The following is a 19,533-nucleotide window of genomic DNA, read 5'->3' as shown; positions in this document are numbered from 1 at the left end:
TGTAAAAAGCACCATCACAACGTGGTTGATGCCAGCTCCCCCCCCACTGGCTCCTGTGCTGGTAGCATGTAAAAAGCACCTACTCAACGTGGCCAATGCCAATGCTGCCTGACTGGCTGCCGTGCCGGTGGCATGTAAAAACCACCCACTACACTCTCGGAGTGGTTGACATTAGGAAGGGCATCTAGCTGTAGAAACCTTGCCAGATCAGAATTGGAGCCTCATGCAGCCTCTTGGATTGCCAGTCCCCAGTCAAACCATCTAACCCATGCCAGCATGGAAAATGGACGTTAAATGATGATGATGATATATATATATATATATATTTATATATATATATATGAGGTTACTCTTGGGCACTACTAATAACATGTAGCCCAGTACAACCTGTTGCATGGCCAAGTCGTCAGCAACTAAACTGGCAATCCCATCAAGCTTGTTTGGTGAGGAGGGTGATTGTTGGATACCCTGCAGGATGAAAAATAAGACCTGTCAAAAGACAGAAGAGCTCATGAGCAGCCAATGTCCATCCAGCAATATATGTACATATGTATGTATGCATGCATGTATGTATGTATGTATGCATGTATGTATGTATGTGCAGAGATGTGGGAATACCTGGGTTGGTGTCCAGGTATGAGGTTGGCCCACTCGGAGCAGGAAGCCCCTCTGTTGTTGTCACAACATCTCTCTAGGAGAGGGAAACTCTAATAGAAAGCCTGCAGCACTGACAATATTTGATGATGTAGACTAGTTTTTCTTTTCGAGTTTATGTTGTCCATGTTCAGAGAGTGGGACTGGATTTGTGCAAATCCTTTCCCCACTACAAGAAAATCATCACGCACAGGCATCATATGAAAAAAAGTAAGACCTATCACAAAAATGGCCGGTCATAGTCTTTGCATGTGTGGGACTTTCGATCAGGCAATAGCAATACTCAAACACGAGTTTGCAATCATCATATATATATACACACACACCTCACGTGATTACACACTGACATACAACTGCACTTACATACACAAATGTCCCTATGTCTACTTGCCATGCTGGCATAGATTGGATGGATCACCACAGTTCATCTCCTAAAAGCTGCTGCTTCCATAGACTGATGCTCGGATACTTCATTCAGCTTGGTTTTTACAGCTGGATGTCCTTCCTCTTACCAACCACTTCACAGAATTTACTGGGCACTTTTTCACGCTACTAACATAACATTAAAGAGGTTCAATAAAATGATCTCATTCTCTGTTCAAAATCATAAAGTACACACATGCACAAACCCAAATCAGAAGTTGATTTCTTGCAACACGTGTGTAACATGTTACAAAAACATGTCACAAAAAAACCTGGCACATCATATTTCCCTGTTGTTTAACAGTGTATGCATGTGTTTGTGTGTTACTAGAAAATAAGCCAGGATACCAAAATTACACTTCATAGCTAGTCCTCCCAAAGTGCCATGCTGTGTGACTGGACTGGAAAACCATGTACTTAATAAAGGAACTTATCACACATCCACACTCACACCTATGTATGCTTGTGTGTGTGGTAAGAAGCTTGCTTCCCAGCCACATGGTTCTGGGTTCAGTCTTCACCATTTTTCTAGTGTCAAACTAATACACCTTGTTTGTTGTTCCCTCATTTGTCTGTCTTTTGTTTCTTGTGCATTTGAATCATAAGGTAAATGATCTTCCACTCTACCAAACAGCCCAGATATGGTTATGTGGAGAACAAACGACAGCATTTGAATATGTCTCTTGTCTACAATCAGCGAATATACATGAAGATGAAGGGAAATATGAACACACACACACAAGTAAGGACCACCCTACCTGACATAGCTGCACCAACAAAGGTGCCACCTATGAACACAAAGAAAACATGAGCTGCACAAATGCACAGCCAACTCCTTGCCTTCATTCCCAGATCACCAGTGCCTGACCTGAGCATGCATTGGCCTGTTTAGCCACAGCTGGATGCACTGTGACCCATCTTCTCCTATATGATGCATTTTTTTTTGTCTCACAAGTACTTGGTGACCCTGTCACTTAAAAGCACCCAGTCCACACTGTAAAGTGGTTGGCATTTGGAAGGGCATCCAGTTGTAAAAACCTTGCCAAAACTGACCTCACCTGCACTTGTGCCACATAAAAAGCACTAAGTCCACTCAGCTGAATGATTGGTATTAGGAAGGGTATCCAGCTGTAAAAATCCTGCCAAATCAGTCACAGAAGTTAGGTGCAGGTTTCTGCCTGGTCGGCTCTTTTCAAACCGTCCCACCCATGCTAGCATGGAAGGTGGATGCTAAACGATGATGATGACACACACACAGGACAGACTTCTGTTTCCTCTAGCTATTTCACACTCAAGATATTGGTTGACTCAGTTAAAATAGAAGATGCCAACCGACAGCCTCTACACAGTGGCACTGAACAGCTGTGAGGTTCCAAAGCCAACTTCTTAACCATAGCCATGCCTACACACACACACATATATTTATCGCACTCAGCCTTGTACAATATACTTCACTGAAGAGATGTAATAAAACTGGAACACGTTTTGCCTTTGCCAATTCGTCACCTAAAACCAGTCATTGACAAGCTGCTTTTTCTATATTTTCCAAAAGTTTCAATTAATTGTTACCTCTCTTGCCTGTTATTACATCTTAAACACCATAGAGATGGATTTTATTTATTAAATACATGGATAATCTCAGTAAGTTGAAGGTTTTTCATCTCATTATATCACACACAAGACCATATAAATTTCCTTTTGTCAAGTCTTGGTCTCAAGACAGTTGGCTGTCGTTCTTTGATCTGGATCAATACGATAGAGCCTAATTCTCATCAAATCAGTGAACAGACTAAATACTTTTCTTTCTACATGATCCTTAACACTACAAGAAATAGCAGCCAAATCTCCTCGATAGATTATGCTTGAAAAAACACGAGCTCATCACAACTGGAACTGGGGATTAGCAACAACAAATATTGATTTCAAATTTTTGGAAAAGGTCAGCAATTTCGGCGGAGGGGGTAAGTCGATTACATCGGCTCAGTATTCAACTGGTACTTATTTTTATCGACGTCGAAAGTATGGATGGCAATGTCGACCTCGGTGGAATTTGAACGCAGAACGTAAAGACGGACGAAATGCGCTATGCATTTTGCCCGGCGTGCTTAACGATTCTGCCAGCTCGCCGCCTTAGCAACAAGTATTTAAGATCGATCAAGGTGATTGGTCAGTGTGCAGAATTAAAAGAATTAATATACTAAATATATATATATATATATATATATATATATATATATATATATTGAAATGGTCGCCATTACGAACAGCAAAAATATCGCTAAGCACCAGGTCAGTATGGAGAGAGCAAATCCATATAAAGATTGTTTCACAGAGGACTATCTCTTGGCGAGTGTATACTTCCTTTAAATAAGTAAATGCGTAAAGAGGAAGATTTGGTTACTATTTCTCAGCATTCGAGTGCAAAGTTTGCTCGGCCCTATAATATCTGGTGAATGGTGAGACACCTACAGATCCGGAAATTTGTGAAGAACGACAAAAGGGAAAGAGAAAAACGTGATTCAAACAAGCTGTAATTTTTATTTTGCAGTTGTTTAATTAAAATGTAATTGGTAAATTAATAATTATCGTAATATGGCTATTTATAATGTCGATTCTAAAAAAGAAATTAGAATTACCGCAGCACGTTCGTAATTAATCTAAGAGTTTCCTCAAAAAAAAAAAAAAAAAAAGAAAAGAAAAAACTATCAGGTTCTGAATTTAGAAGCAGGGTCCCCCAATCTACCCCGTGTCGTTTCCCACAAACATATATAATTGCGGGGAGGGGATGTGTGTGTGTGTGTGTGTGCGAGGTGCCCCCTGATGGCATATACATATATCGCCATGAAAAACGTCAAAACACTCAGTGGGGACGGAACGAAGGTTTAGTTTTGAAATCAACGAATCTACCAAATCTCACTCATATACGCATTATATATATATATAATATATATATATAATAAATCTCTGATGACAAATATACATTATATAAGGAATAAAACAGGCGAGGAAAAGGCTATATACATCTACTTGTACATATGCATACAGACATCTTTATTTACATGGTTAATTTTAACCTTCTCATAACAGGAGCAGATAATTTCGAGGGGGGGGGGAGAAATATATTATTTACGTATCTAAACACTTTTACCATTACATTATATAAATAACAAAGAGGAAACAGAGCTCACGTGACGAAAAAAAGTGAACATATATACACAGACCATATTACATATATAAAAGTGGTAAAATTAAATATACAATTATATAGAGAGATATATATACTGTGTGTGGGTTCGCCTGTACATGTGCGTGTAAAGGACAGCATGTGAATATCCAGACAAATAATCGGGGATGGGTTGTACGATATACGGAAGTAATAAACTGAACCCCCACTTTATGGCCCCTTTACTACATAAAAACATTACCGTCTATATGTGCATGTATGTATATATATATCTATATATATATATAATTAACTAGATTTATAATATGGATGTGCGAATTAGTATATCTTATTCAACGACACATTTACTCAACACCGCACACATATACATACATATATAAACAGTATGTCTATTGTACAGCAATATATTGAACGAAAATGTCTTCTAAACAAATAATAATAACCCCAGCAAACTCAGACCCATGTTTACTCCTTGTTCTCGGGTTCAAGTTGATTTCTTACCATTTTTCCCTAGCAGCTGGCATACACACACATACATACGTATATATACATACATAATATATACATATATAATACATACACACACACACACACATATATATATATATATACATACATATATATATACATATATATATACATATATATACACATATATATATATACATACATATATATACATATGTATATATACACATATATACATACATATGTATATATACACATATATACATACATATATGTATATATACACATATACATACATATATGTATATATACACATATACATACATATATGTATATATACACATATACATACATATATGTATATATACACATATACATACATATATGTATATATACACATATATACATACATATATGTATATATACACATATATACATACATATATGTATATATACACATACATATATGTGTATATATATATATATATATATATATACACATACACACATATATATATGTATATATATACACATACACACACACACACACACATATATATATATATATATATATTTCTACACACACTCAAACATACGCCACAATTTTGGTGGGAAAGGCAGGAGAGGATTTCCCAATCACTGGCAAGTTTCAATTTCTTTTAAGCAGGACAAAAGAGGAGGGTGATAAGGAAATTGACTGGACTCTTCGATCTAAAACAAAACCATCAACAACAAAACAAAAACAAAAAAGTTATTTGTGCTGGTTCAATCTGTGATCACTACATAGGGTTCGCATATATTTCTGAAGCACAATAGATAGATGTATATGTATTATTTACATATAAGGATGTATATATACACAGGTAGCTGTGTGTGAGTATATGTGTGTGTGCATATATATATATATATATATAAAACAAAACAAAGAACACTACTACATCTATCGTGATTTGATTAAGGAAGCTTGTCTTGTGAATTAAATATACATTAAAGAAGTATATGTCTTATGTCCGCTGACTTAGATAGTTGTTTAGTGACAGTAAAGGAAGTCAAGTGAGTTACAAAACAAATTATAAAGTAAGAAGAACGATATAAGAGGGGATCGTTCGTCTGGTCTTAATAACGGAGGTGACCAGTATCGGCGGGGTAAACATGAGGTAGGATTACATTACACGGTGACATTCAACAAAGATATCACTATGGAAATATATATATATATGTATATATTAAACTAACCTTCGAGAAAGCGTCATCATGGAAATATTGGTGCATGTGTGTATATAGAGATATAGATATATTTATCTATTTTATGTTGTGTGTACCTGACTGTGTGTGCATCAAATGCATATGATGAATGAAACACGACACACAGACAGAACTGGTTGGCTATGGCAAGCAAGAGTTATCTCAGCTTTGTCTAAGATATCATCACCAGATGTCACGACGTTGACCCTCGTCCCTAGCCAAATCTCGTCAAATTTCCACCATTTCGTTAACTTTTCTTTGTTCCCCCCACCCTACACTGATCGTTTCGTATTTATTTGAGTTTCAGATTTTGGCACAAGGCCAGCAGTTTCGAAAATTTGTTGGGATGGAGTTTAAAATCCATTTTAATTCACTTCAGCATTTTATTTAAACACAGATGCAGGCATGGTTGTGCGGTAAAAATTTTGCTTCCCAACTACATGGTTTCAGGTTCAGTCCCACTACGTGGCACCTTACGTAACTGTTTTTTTTTACTATAGTTTGACGAAAGCCTTATGAGTGGATTTGGTAGAAACTAAAAGAAGCCTGTCGTATATATATGTGTATGTGTGTGTGTGCATGTGTGTGTGTGTTCCCCACCCCGACCACTGCTTGACAGCCAGTGCTGGTGCAGTTACGTCCCCGTAACTTTGCAGTTCCGCAAAAGAGGCTGATAGAATAAGTACCAGGCTTTAAATAAAAATTTTTTAAATGTACTGAGATCAATTCATTCAACTACAAAATTACTTGCAAAGTCACTTCAGGAAAAAATATCAATTTTTTTCAAATTTCCTTTGACAAGAAGCTTGATCATAGAGCATGATTTAAAACTGGAACACACTCTGGAAGTGCTATGAAACCATGTGATGAAAAGAGACCAGATGGTCTTACCCTCTGTCCCGCGGTTAGAGGTCGGTGCCTCATCTGGGCTGCCACAGTCTGCAACTCCTTTGCTCCCTCCCACAGCCTGGATGCTGCAGCCGAACAGAAGAAAACCCTGAAGTATTGGGACCTGACAGTGAACTAACTTTTCAGCCGACCCTTGTGTGTGTGTGTGTGTGTGTGTAAACAGATATACATATATGTAGACTTGCCCACCACAACAGAATTAAGATCTGGGGCCATGTAAAATCACCCAGTATACTCTGTAAAGTGGTTGGCATTAGGAAGGGCACCCTGCTGTAGAAACCAAACAAAAACAGACGATGGAACCTAGTGTATCTCCTGTCGTTGCCAGCTCCTCTCAAACTATCCAACCCATGCCAGCATAGAAAACGGATGTTAAATGTTGATGATGATGATGATGATGATGATATACAGGGTGCAATGGGTAAATTGTCACCATTTTATATTTTTAATTTCACGCATGTGCATTGTTTGTTTTTGATTTTGTCGCCTACACAGTATAGTAGGGTCAATTGGGCACCATCTTTGAGAAAAACAGTACCATGACGCAATTCACTCTGCCAAAAATTTTAAAATAACATGCTGTACTGCTTGGCATTCATACTTGATGCTCCAATACAAACATTTCAGAGTGTTTGTGTGTCAATCTGAGGACATGTACTGGTAGTGATAAAAATCAAACATCCAGTCAATATCATGGTGTTTGGAATGATCACTAGTGATGGTGATGTTATACCTCCATTCATCTTCCTACATGGCCTCAGTTTCAACACAGAGGCCTACATCAAGTGCCTGGAGGAGGTAGTGCTGCCCTGGGTCAAGAGGATGGCTGCTGGATGACCCTATGTCTGGCAACAAGACTCTGCACTATGCCACACAAGCAGGAGGACCCAATCATGGCTGTCAGACAATTTCTGTGACCACATCACCACTAACATCTGGCCACCTAACTCCCCAGACTGCAACCCCCTTGATTATTATGTATGGGGCGCAGTTGAGTGAGAGACCAACAAAACTCCTTGTAACACCAAAGATGAATTGAAGGCAAGGATTATGGCAGCATTCACCAACTTAAACAAGGAGATCATCCAGAAGATTGCAGGTGATTCCAAAGTCACCTGGAGGCTGTGGTTGAAGCCAATGGCAATTTTATTGAATAAATTTACTCTTTAGTATTTCAAGATATTTTTATGTAATTTAGGTAAATATATCTGTTAAAATGAGATACCAGCGTTACTTTCATTTTTGCATAATTTAGATGACAATATATTCACAACACACTGTTATATATATGCTAGCAAAGGTTGGACAGTCCAACAAGATGCAATAGGTTGGAAGGTCATGTCTTTCAATGTTTGGTTATTGTGACATAGTTTTTATGGTTGGATGTCCTTCCTAACACTGACCACTTTAATGAGTGTACTGGATGTTTTATGTAGCACCAGCATTGATGGGGTTGCCTTGCAGCTTGCAAAGTGGAAAAAAGAGTATTCCATGAGGGAAAGGAACAGATTTATTGTGAGAGATGATAAAGGGAGAGTAACAGAGAGAACAGTGTTAGGACAGGGGTGGGTAGTACTGGGTAGTAATGAGGTGGGTTGTGTGAGTAACAAAGGAGGGGAGGGTGAAAATAACGTCAGAGCTTAGTATGAAGGAGAGGGAGAAGGGATGAGATGGTAATGGCTATGGGGTAGATTGAGTTGGTGAATCCAGCAATGGGATGGGTCAGCCCTTCTGCCATGTTAACATGGGTTGGAGTTAAACAAACGGGTTTATTATTGAGAATAGATAAGGACACTGTTAGGAAAGGGTACAATGGGAGGGAAGTGAAAAGTAGCATCAGGGGTTTAGTGAGAGAGAGTTAAAGAATGATAAGACAGTGGATAGAGTTGAGTAGGAGGGGGTGTTAGCCTTTGTTTGTTATACATGGTTGGTTAAAGTGGTGCATAAAAGAAAGATATGTAAAATGGAATTGGCTGATGGGAGGAGAATGGAAAGGTAGTATCAGGGACTAGTGAGGGAGAGAGAGTCAGAGTGGTAAAAGCAGTGAAGAGGGAGGATGAGAGGTTTGAGTAGGAGAATATGCAGTGCTACCCTACATTATATATGGGTGGGTAGAGAAGAGAGAGAGAGATAAAATCATGTTGAGAGACCAGGATATATTTTCTCAAAGTAACATATCCAAGACAGTATGGTGACAGAACAGTCAGGGAGGGCAAATAAAGGGTGCCAGCTTTTAATCTGTCCCTGCTCAACATTTGGGAGGAAGGAGAGGTAACAGGACACGGGGGTGACAGAGGTGTGAGGAAAGAAGGTATTCACTATGCACATAAATCAAGTGCTTTCCTTTCAGTTAGGGGTGTCATGATACAGTGAATGGAAGCAATGAAAGAGTCAACCTATATATCACTGGTTGAGTGGGGGATGAATTGCTACTGTCTCTAGCAATAGAGTGTTCACCATTGACAAGATCAAACAAGGTCAAAATTATATGATCTGGTGGTCTCAGCACTGGAGGTAATAGGGATTTATCTCCCTGCAAGCGATATAAACCACACTGCATTTTGCACCAAAAGCCAATATGAGAGTTTCTCTCTTGATAACTATTGCAGTATAGCTTGTTCTAATAGAACATCCACATTTAAGTAAGGATAAATATTACATCTTGGTATTAATACAACCTCTTATGCTAATTAATATTTTTTTATAAGCTCACTGGCTAATTGTGACACCAGCACCTGTTCTGGCACTGTTATTCTATATACCGCTGGTAAGATGAATTGCTGCTATCTCTAGTGGTTGGGCGTCCATCACTGACAACATCAAACAAGGTTGAAATCCTGTGATCTGGTGGTCGCAGCACTGGAGGTGGAGATGGATTTATGTCCCTGCTAGCAACACAAGCAAGCTTGCATTTTGCACCAAAAGCCTTTATGAGGTTTCTCACATGATAACTGCTGGAGTATAGCTTGTTCTAATAGAGCATACACATTTAAGTGGAGATAAATATTACCTCTCAGTACAGAATCAATACCTAATTAGGAGAATAGCTGGTCATTGGATGAAAGAGTATGGAATAGCCAACAGGTGTGGAGATGCATGGGAACACATGCCCAAAAGGTACAGAATAGTCATACCAAAGAAATGAATGCGGGTAGTAAGCTTGCATTGGAGGTCAGGTCTTGTGCAGCACAGTATATCATCAGTCAATATCCTTCATCAATCTTAAGTCATCTATTGTGATAATTTTTCCCAAGTCTTCCTTGATCTCCCTCTTCCATATCTGACATTTATTTTGAGCACTCAGCATTTGCTTATGCAGCCATCATTCACATCACATACCAGCACATTACATCTGATTACTTTTACACACAATATTTTTTTCAGTTCATTTATACATTCTCATTCCTTTACACACACACATGCATCTGTGTGTCCACACACACGTGCGCTCACACACTCATACATACATGCGTGCACACACACACACATGCCACCAGGGTTGACATTGCCTTTCATCCTTTCTGGGTCAATAAAATTAGGAACTAGCTGAGCATTGGGGTCAATGTAATCAACTTACCCCCTTACACCAAACTGCTGGCCTCAATCCAAAATTTGAAACCATTATTATTATTATTATTATTATTATTATTATTATTAAGGCAGTGAGCTGACTGAGTCGTTAGCATACCAGGCAAAATGCTTCATGGCATTTTGTCCATTTTAACATTCTGAGTTTTATTCATCTATTCAGGATCAATATAGTAAGTACTAGTTAAGTACCAGGTTCTCAACTGGTACTTATTTTTATCAACCCCAAAATGATAAAAGGTAAAGTTGACCTCAGTGACATTTGAACTCAGAACATAAAGTCAGAAGAGATGCTGTGAATCATTTTTCCTGACACCCTAGCAATTCTGCCAGCTCGTCACCTTACTGCAGCATAATAGTGGTTTCACATTTTGACACAAGGCCAGGAAGTTTGGGTGAGGGAGTAAATTGATTATATCTACCCCAGTGTTCAACTGGTACTTATTTTATCAACCCCAAAAGAATGAAAGGCAAAACTGACCACAGCAGAATTTGAATCCAATATATATATATATATATATATATATATATATATATATATAATCATAAATATATAGGGATTAGCAGTATCCTGCTTCTCCAACATACTGAGAATTCAGAAATAGCAGCCAAAGAACTACTGATTCCAAAACTACAAATTTTTCTCTAAATTGATAGCGATATTTATGGTACACACAGAACAAAAAACAGAAGAGAAGAGTAAAAAAACAACTTGCCTTTAGTTAATTTAGTACGACATTTCACGGTTAAGAGCATGAAATACCCCATTCCGATCTTCAGCTAAATATTCTAATAAATTTGCTAATGTCTAAATAACTCACGTTAATTTTGACCATGCGACATCAAGACCACATGAGGCAGACATTAAGAAATTTATCGGCCAGTAAGTTTAAAATCTCTCACCCTAATGAATTCAATTCAGTGTGTATCACAAATAGTCCCGCATAGAAAAAAGTCCCGTACGAACTTATTGCGGTTTAGCTATTCACCTTAGAGGTATTACTAAAATATAGATATACAGGACAGGGAATCGTCAATTAGTAATAAAATTAATAATTAACAATTTTGCCGGGTAGCTCAGTATGAAAAAATCTTATCGGTAAAACCATTTATAATCATAAATATATAGGGATTAGCAGTATCCTGCTTCTCCAACATACTGAGAATTCGAGAAAAAAAAAAAAAAAATATATATATATATATATATATATATATATATATATATACACACACATATATATATAAATACAATTTAGAGAAGAACCACCATTATACAATTCAAACAATGAAAGATCCCATTGACACCATCCAGAAAAAATACACTATAAAAATACTAATCTAAGAAATCAATAAAGCATAAAAAATAAATAGTAGTAAATTAATAAAGCTTTATTAATTTAATACTATTTACTTTTTATGCTTTATTGAATTCTTAGATTAGTATTTTTTTCTGGATGGTGTCATTGGGGACTTTCACTGTTTGAATTGTATAATGGTGGTTCTTCTCTAAATTGTATTTATATACATATATATTATATATGTTGAAATTTAATTTAGTATTACTAAATTGAATATTCCTGTACGTTTGGAATTATATATTCCCTAATATTATTATTATTATTATATATATATATATATATATAGGGAGAATTCACGAAAAAACAACAGATGAAGACAGGTGGTGTAGACAACAAATGGATGTATTAGTATAACGCTCGGGAATAGAGAAAGTCTAACGTTTCAAGCCTACGCTCTTCAACAGAAAGAAACAAGGGGAGAAAAAAATGTGTGTAGTGGTCAGCGATCTATATATTCTTTTACTTGTTTCAGTCATTTGACTACACCCATGCTGGACCAATGCCTTAAAGGGTTTTAGTTGAAGAAATCAACTTATTCTTTTGAAAGCCTCGTACTTATTCTATTGGTGTCTTTTGCTGAACCGTTATGTTACGGGGACATAAACACACCAGCATTGGTTGTCAAGTAAAGGAAGTGGGGACAAACAGAGATGCACACATAAAATATATACATGCATATATATGATGGGCTTCTTTCAGTTTCTGTCAACCAAATCCATTTATAAGGCTTTGGTTGGCCCAAGGCTATAGTGGAAGACACTTACTCAAAGTACCATGCAGTGGGACTAAACCCGGAACCATGTGGTTGGGAAGCAAGCTTCTTACCAGACAGCCATGCCTGTGTCTATATATGTGTGTGTGTATAAATAATATAAAATGGGACAAGAACGCAAAACATCCAGACAGTTAGGTGATACAAGAAAGGGACAAAACATCCAGATAGACGATAGGAAGAAAACAAGGACAGGTCATTCGGAGTTTTCTTTTACAAGTCGAGATACAGATTATCTTTGCAATTTTGGCTGGTTATACTTGATATTGCTCCAATCTGGCCAGCCCCAAGGAAAAACTAAGCTAAGAGCATTAGATTCCTTAGAAGAAAGCTGCGAATGTATACAAAAACGAGGACGGAAAGAAACGAATAATGTTACACAAATACAATAAAAATAATAACAGAACATAACAAGAGGTGTCTTTCGACTAAGGACGAAATTAAGCTGGCAGGTGTGGAAATAAAGCCTTATGGCAGGGATACAAGGTTTCACAGGCACAGGGAGGAATATCAATGTTGCACGCACAACGGCCAGCCAAGAAAGAAAGATCAGGCTTGGCCGAACACCAGTCATGTGGGAAGAGAAGAGAGAGATGCACACACACACACAGGTGAAGGATATAAATATTGGTAAGCAAAACATTAAAACTGCTGCTTTATGAACAAAGGCACTGGAGATATTTGTTGTTCCCTGATTTACCAACACTGCCTTATTGTTCTTACTATGGTCAGAAATGTAATGAGATAGTAATTAGTCCATTGGCAGCCAGCAATGAATAACATCCTTGTTCATACAGATTGTGTGATACAAAAATAAATAGAAATAAAATAAATGAGGATGTATTTTCTGGTCGATTTTTCATTCCTTGTATTGATTCTTCATTCCTTGTGCCATATGTGGCAATGTAAGAAATCAATAGACACAGCAATAATAATTACACATTCTTCTCTGCAGCTGTGAACTGTACAATAGACATGTTATTGTAGTTGTAGGTGGTGGTGATGGTGGTGCAGTAGTTGTTGTTGTTGCTGTAGGTAGTGGTGGTGGTGGTGGTGATGTTTAACACCAGGTTGACCCTGATCCAACCAGCCTATGATCAAAGGCATTTTATTCATAACAATCCCTTTCCCAGGTTTCTAGGACTATATTACCTTATATAACCTTCCTGTTTCAAGATGATAGGGTGTAATTTTCGGGAGATTTGCTTGTTATTTTTAGCAGATCTAGCAACCATGTGATACAGTTTATGTCTGTTGTTCTATCTCCATTGTCCAACATGTTTCTGTATAACTGTTGCTGTTGCTGTTCCTGTTGTTGCTACTGTTGTTGTTGTTGTGGTCATTGCTGCTGCTGCTGCTGCTGTTGTTGTTGTTGTTGCTTAGTTCCATGCCAGCCACGACAGAACAAGCACCTAAGCCTTGGTTGTGTGTGTCTTCTAGATTCTAGAGTTGTTGATAATGGAGTTAGCCAAGGTGGATTTGGCCAGAATGTGACAGCTGTTGTGCTTTGACATACCATTGGTGTCTTGTATTTCCCAGCAAAGTGTCTGAAGCTTATTGATGTGGCTAATATATTGATATAGAGGATGAGCCAAAAGTCACACACAATATAAGTTCAATATGCTCTGGAATTGATAAAGACATACTTCAATTTTCCTAAAATCAAACAAAATAAATAAAATTATGATGAATACACACATACTCGTACATGGTGAACAAAATGAATAATAATAATAATAATAATAATGATAATGTAATGTAAATAAAAAGTCTAATACTTTGGTATGTGATTTTCAACCCACCCTGTATTGTTGTTGTTGTTGGCACTCTGTCGCTTATGACGTCCAGTTGATCCGATCAATGGAACAGCCTGCTCGTGAAATTAACGTGCAAGTGGCTGAGCACTCCACAGACACGTGTACCCTTAACATAGTTCTCGAGGATATTCAGCATGACACAGTGTGACAAGGCTGACCATTTGAATTACAGGCACAACAGAAAGTAAGAGCGAAAGAAAGTTGTGGTGAAAGAATACAGCAGGGTTCGCCACCATCCCCTACCGGAGCCTCGTGGAGCTTTAGGTGTTTTCACTCAATAAACACTCACAACGCCTGGTCTGGGAATCAAAACCGCGATCCTATGACTGCGAGTCCGCTGCCCTAGCCACTGGGTCATTGCGCCTCCACCAACCCGGTATATTGCCGATATATTTGTATATGAGAGAGATAGTGTTGTTAGGATGGTGTCATAGCAACATTGTGGGGTGTTGCAGATGTGTCTGGAGTGAGTGTGAGAACTATGAAGTGCTATGAAGGTATTATAGATGTGTTGTGGGGTGTTGTAGATATGTCTGGATAAAGTGGGAGAACTGGTTGCCAGATACATACACCCACCCACAAAACCCAGTTTCTTTCAGTTTCCATCTACCAAACCCACTCACAAGGCTTTGGTTTGCTTGGAGCTACAGTAGAAGACACTTGCCCAAGGTGCTGCACAGTGGAACTGAACTCAAGACCACATGGTTGAGAAGCAAGCTTCTTACCACACAGCCATGCCTGCACCTGAATTCTTGAGATGCTTTGGTAACAAATGTTACAAATGTTTTTATCCCTAAAATCATTCAGAACCTGATATAACAGATGTGTTTAGAGATGGAGGAAATACACTAGCAGTTGTGGATTACAGTTAAAGATGGTTACGGGAGAACTTTGACAAAAACTTAGGAACTACCAGGGTGAGATTTGCATTAGATAAAACGTGATTATCAATATTCCATCTGACATAAGGCAATGAGCAGGCAAAATTGTTAGCATACCAGGCAAAATGCTCAGTGGCATTCCATTTGTCTTTATGTTCTGAGTTCAAATTCTACCGAGGTCAGCTTTGCCTTTCATCATTTCGGGGTTGATGAAATAAGTACCAGTTGAACACTGGGGTTGATGTAATCGACTTACCCCCTCCTCTAAAATTGCTGGCCTTTTTTCAAAATTTGAAACCAATATTCTATTTGACATTAGTCCTCTGTTTATGTTAGGTAAATTAATATTTGCTCAGGAAAAATGTAAAAATGATGAAAATCTGTACAATCAGGGCTAGATTTAGACCTATTTGGGCCTCTGTGCCATGGCCCATATTGGCTGATACACAAATGCAACCCTCTATAAACTGTTAAAGTTTTCATTTAATTGATGTTCCCCCATAAAGAAGTGATCTTTTTAGTCTTCTACTGTGATTCCATTCACATGTAAAAACCATTTTCTTTTAATCCTTACTTCTGTTTTTAGCATAATATGAAACACTATGAACATGACCCTACTACACACTTACAATTTATCCCTGCTCACTATCATTGCATTGAGTTCTGTCAATGACAAAAATTGAAACAATTTTAGGCACTCATCTCTCTGTCTATCATTGTAGCATCCTTAGTTTCTCTCTTAAGGCTTAATACCCTGCAGACAGATCATAGAAAGACCAAAAGTAAAACATTTGATGTGAGCAAACATTTGCAGTTTTGTCATTCCTCTAAGATTTAACATGTACACTGCATATAGGTGAGCAAGCAGGCAGAATCTTTAGCACACCAGGCAAAATACTTGAGTTCAAATGTCAGTGAGGTTGACTTTGCCTTTCATCCTTTCGGGGTCAATAAAATAAGTACCGGTTGAGCACTTGGGTTGGTATTATCAACTACCCACTTGCCCAGAACTTTCTGGCCCCGTGCCAAAATTTGAAACCAATATGTAAATTGTGTATCTGTTTAGTGTTTACCAGTAATAAATCTCGTGACATGGTTTTAAAATTCTTGAATACAAACACAAGTCCATGGAAAAATTTTGCTTTAGATGTATTTATTACAAGAAACAGTTAGGTTTCTTTTTCTGAAGTGTTACACAGTCCAAATCCAGCCTACACAAGTGAGTGCATGATAAACAAAATAGGAATTTTGAAAGAAGTATGTATAAAACTAGTTTCAAAACATAAAATGGCTATGGGGGTCCATAGATTAAAAAATGGTTGAGAACTATGGTTTTATTTATCAAGTACAATAAAGTCTATGCTTGCTGTAGGAGTCTTATAAAACTGAAACATGTCCAGAACTGTTTCCCTTGGTTGCTTCAATAATTACATATTATTCATTAACTAATAGTAACAATATTTTTAATGATCTTTCTATAGCAACAACAATGTACTAAATATGTTGGTCTCAAATTTTAGCACAAGGCCAGCAAGTTCAGGGGAGGGATTAAGTCAATTACATCAACCCCAGTAAGCAACTGGTACTTATCAACTCTGAAAGGATGAACTTAGAATGTAAAGATGAACAAAATGCCACTAAGCATTTTGCCTGGCACGATGATTCTGCCAGCTCACTGCCTTAATGTATTGAATATATTAACAACAGTCCAACTAGATTAGACTTAGCTACTGTTAATAAACTTTGTTGTTGTTATTTCTCTTAACCCTAGGTCTGACCTGGTCATGTAGACCTACAACAAAAGGTACTCCAGCCATGACCTTCCCATCTTTTATTTAGACACACTTTATCTCAGGTTACTTTCTCTGATGAGCATTCCCAGGTCAAACAGTTAGCTAGAAATACCTTATGGGTTTTTCTTTTTGTTGTTTAATCCAAGGTCAACCTAAACTGAGCAAAACTAATCAAAACCAATCTAGTTGTGACCATCTTGTCTTGTTAGGATTACATTATCTAATTTGTCCTTTTTTTTAAAGGCAACTAGATGTGTTTTAAGGGAGGTTTGGTAACTACTTTTAGCTGATCAAATCATCACTTTGAGCATGGGTTCTTAATTAGGGATTTGTGAACCAAAGGCTGGAGGTATTGAACTTGGCCTCTCTAGTAGTTTTCTCTAAATATGACAAAATTATTGCAATTTTTTACCAGTTTGTCCCTTGTTATTCATATGCAAAGCAGAAACAACTGATTGACATCTTTTGAAGTCACATTAGTTTCAAATTTTGGCACAAGGCCAGCAATTTCGGGGAGGGAATAAGTTGATTACACCACCCCCAGTGCCCAAACTGGTACTTATTTTATCAATCCTAAAAAGGATGAAGGGCACTGTCAACCTAAGTGGAAATTGAACTCAGGACGTAAAGAAGGACGAAATGCTATGAAGGATTTTGCCCTGCATGCTAACAGTTCTTTTCTACTCTAGGCACAAGGCCCAAAAGTTTTGTGGGAGGGATCCAGTCGATTAGATTGACCTCATTATGCAACTGGTACTTAATTTATCAGCCCCGAAAGGATGAAAGGCAAAGTCGACCTCGGCGGAATTTGAACTCTGAACATAAAGACAGACGAAATACCGCTAAGCATTTCGCCCGGTGTGCTAACATTTCTGCTAGCTCACTGCCCTATCTTTTGAAGTCATATTGGCGCCTACATGAACAGGTGGTAACTTTAGTGGTGGTGTTGATTATGATAATGATTTCATTAGTCTGGTGATGAAGTATAGAAATATATTGGGCAAATTTTTGAGCTTCCCCTACAACTTTCCCTCACGACATACATAACGAAACTAAGCTGAAAAAGAGGATGAATGACGTCGTCTCCTCATACCGACACTCTGTAGGCCAATATCGATGGAATGCCAAAAATATTTTAATTAAAAAAAAAAAAAACTTAGGAGACTCTTTAATTGTTGTTTTCCCTCTAAGTCTGTCCTGGTCAAACATATTTATGACGGAAGCAGTTCCAGCGGCCAATGATTAATGGGAGATTTTCTAGCAGGTTGGGTGAGTGAGCACGTAGTGACTCTCTAACCTGTGTGTGATCTTCAAATCAACTTTGATCGAAAAAAACAAAAACAAAATAAAAACAAAAAAAGTATTATCAAAGACGTTGAAGCAATAATCTAGAGGAAGGTATAAGTCTAGCAAGGACTACATTAACCTGAATACACGTCTTGTTAAGACTGTAAGGTGTAATTTGAAAGAGATTTGGTTGCTATTTCAAGCAAGTCGATCGAACACAGGCTCACTAAGTATTTTTTTGTTCTCTAATTTGAGAACAACAGGAATTGCTATTACTGACAGTTGTTAAAGTTCGCGACTGGGTGATTCTCCAGAAAAGACTTGTGCGATATATTTGTTTACAGTTGCTAGATATTTCAGGTACTTAGTGGGGTGTTAGAAAAAGAAAATGCCTTGCAGTATCTATTCCGATTCTTTATGTTATGTTCAAATCCCTCCGAGATCAATTTTGCTTTTCATCCTTCCGAGATCGAGAAATACGGTACTAATCAAGTACTGAGATCGATATAACAGACTGTTCTCTTCTCAATAAAAATTTCAAGCCTTGTGTCTATGTTAGAAATATTTCTAGTAGGCAGAAACGTTAGCACGCCGGACGAAATGCTTAGCGGTATTTCGTCTGTATTTACGTTCTGAGTTCAAATTCCGCTGAGGTCGACTTTGCCTTTCATCCTTTCGGGGTCGATAAATTAAGCACCAGTTACGCCCTGGGTCGATGTAATCGACTTAATCCGTTTGTCTGTCCTTGTTTGTCCCCTCTATGTTTAGCCCCTTGTGGGCAATATAGAAATAAGAAAAGTTAGCACGCCGGGCGAAATGTCTAGCGGTATTTCGTCTGCTGTTATGTTCTGAGTTCAAATTCCGCCGAGGTCGACTTTGCTTTTCATCCTTTCGGGGTCGATTAAATAAGTACCAGTTAATTACTGGAGTCGATGTAATCGACTTAATCCCCTTGCCTGTCCCCTCTATGTTTAGCCTCCTGTGGGCAATAAAGAACTACATTTGGCATATAAAGCATTAATGTTGTCCCTCCCACAGCTCGACTGGAAAGGTTCTTTTCCTGGAATGAATTACATTAATTAAACATCAGCGCCACCAAGCCCTCGTAGCCGGAACTAACAAGAGTGGTTAACTCTCGCATTACTCATCTCGTT

The 19,533-nt window shown here is 37.8% G+C and overlaps 1 protein-coding gene across 1 annotated transcript in view; it reads right to left on the bottom strand.

The window, feature by feature from the left end:
* Positions 1-6,109, bottom strand: part of LOC106876965 (uncharacterized) — a 49,694-nt gene extending 43,585 nt beyond the window's left edge. Inside the window, exon 1 of the mRNA XM_052976066.2 lies at positions 5,966-6,109. Within this exon, the coding sequence (XP_052832026.2) occupies positions 5,966-5,985 (20 nt within the window). The 5' untranslated portion in view covers positions 5,986-6,109. The remainder of the gene's footprint in view (positions 1-5,965) is intronic.
* Positions 6,110-19,533: the final 13,424 nt, after the last annotated feature.

This window comes from Octopus bimaculoides, chromosome 23, assembly GCF_046866305.1.
Source record: "Octopus bimaculoides isolate indiv1 chromosome 23, ASM4686630v1, whole genome shotgun sequence".
In the NCBI taxonomy this organism is placed as follows: Eukaryota; Metazoa; Mollusca; class Cephalopoda; order Octopoda; family Octopodidae; genus Octopus; species Octopus bimaculoides.
The sequence above is the reverse complement of the archived record's forward strand: the minus strand, read 5'-3'. Positions and strand labels throughout refer to the sequence as shown.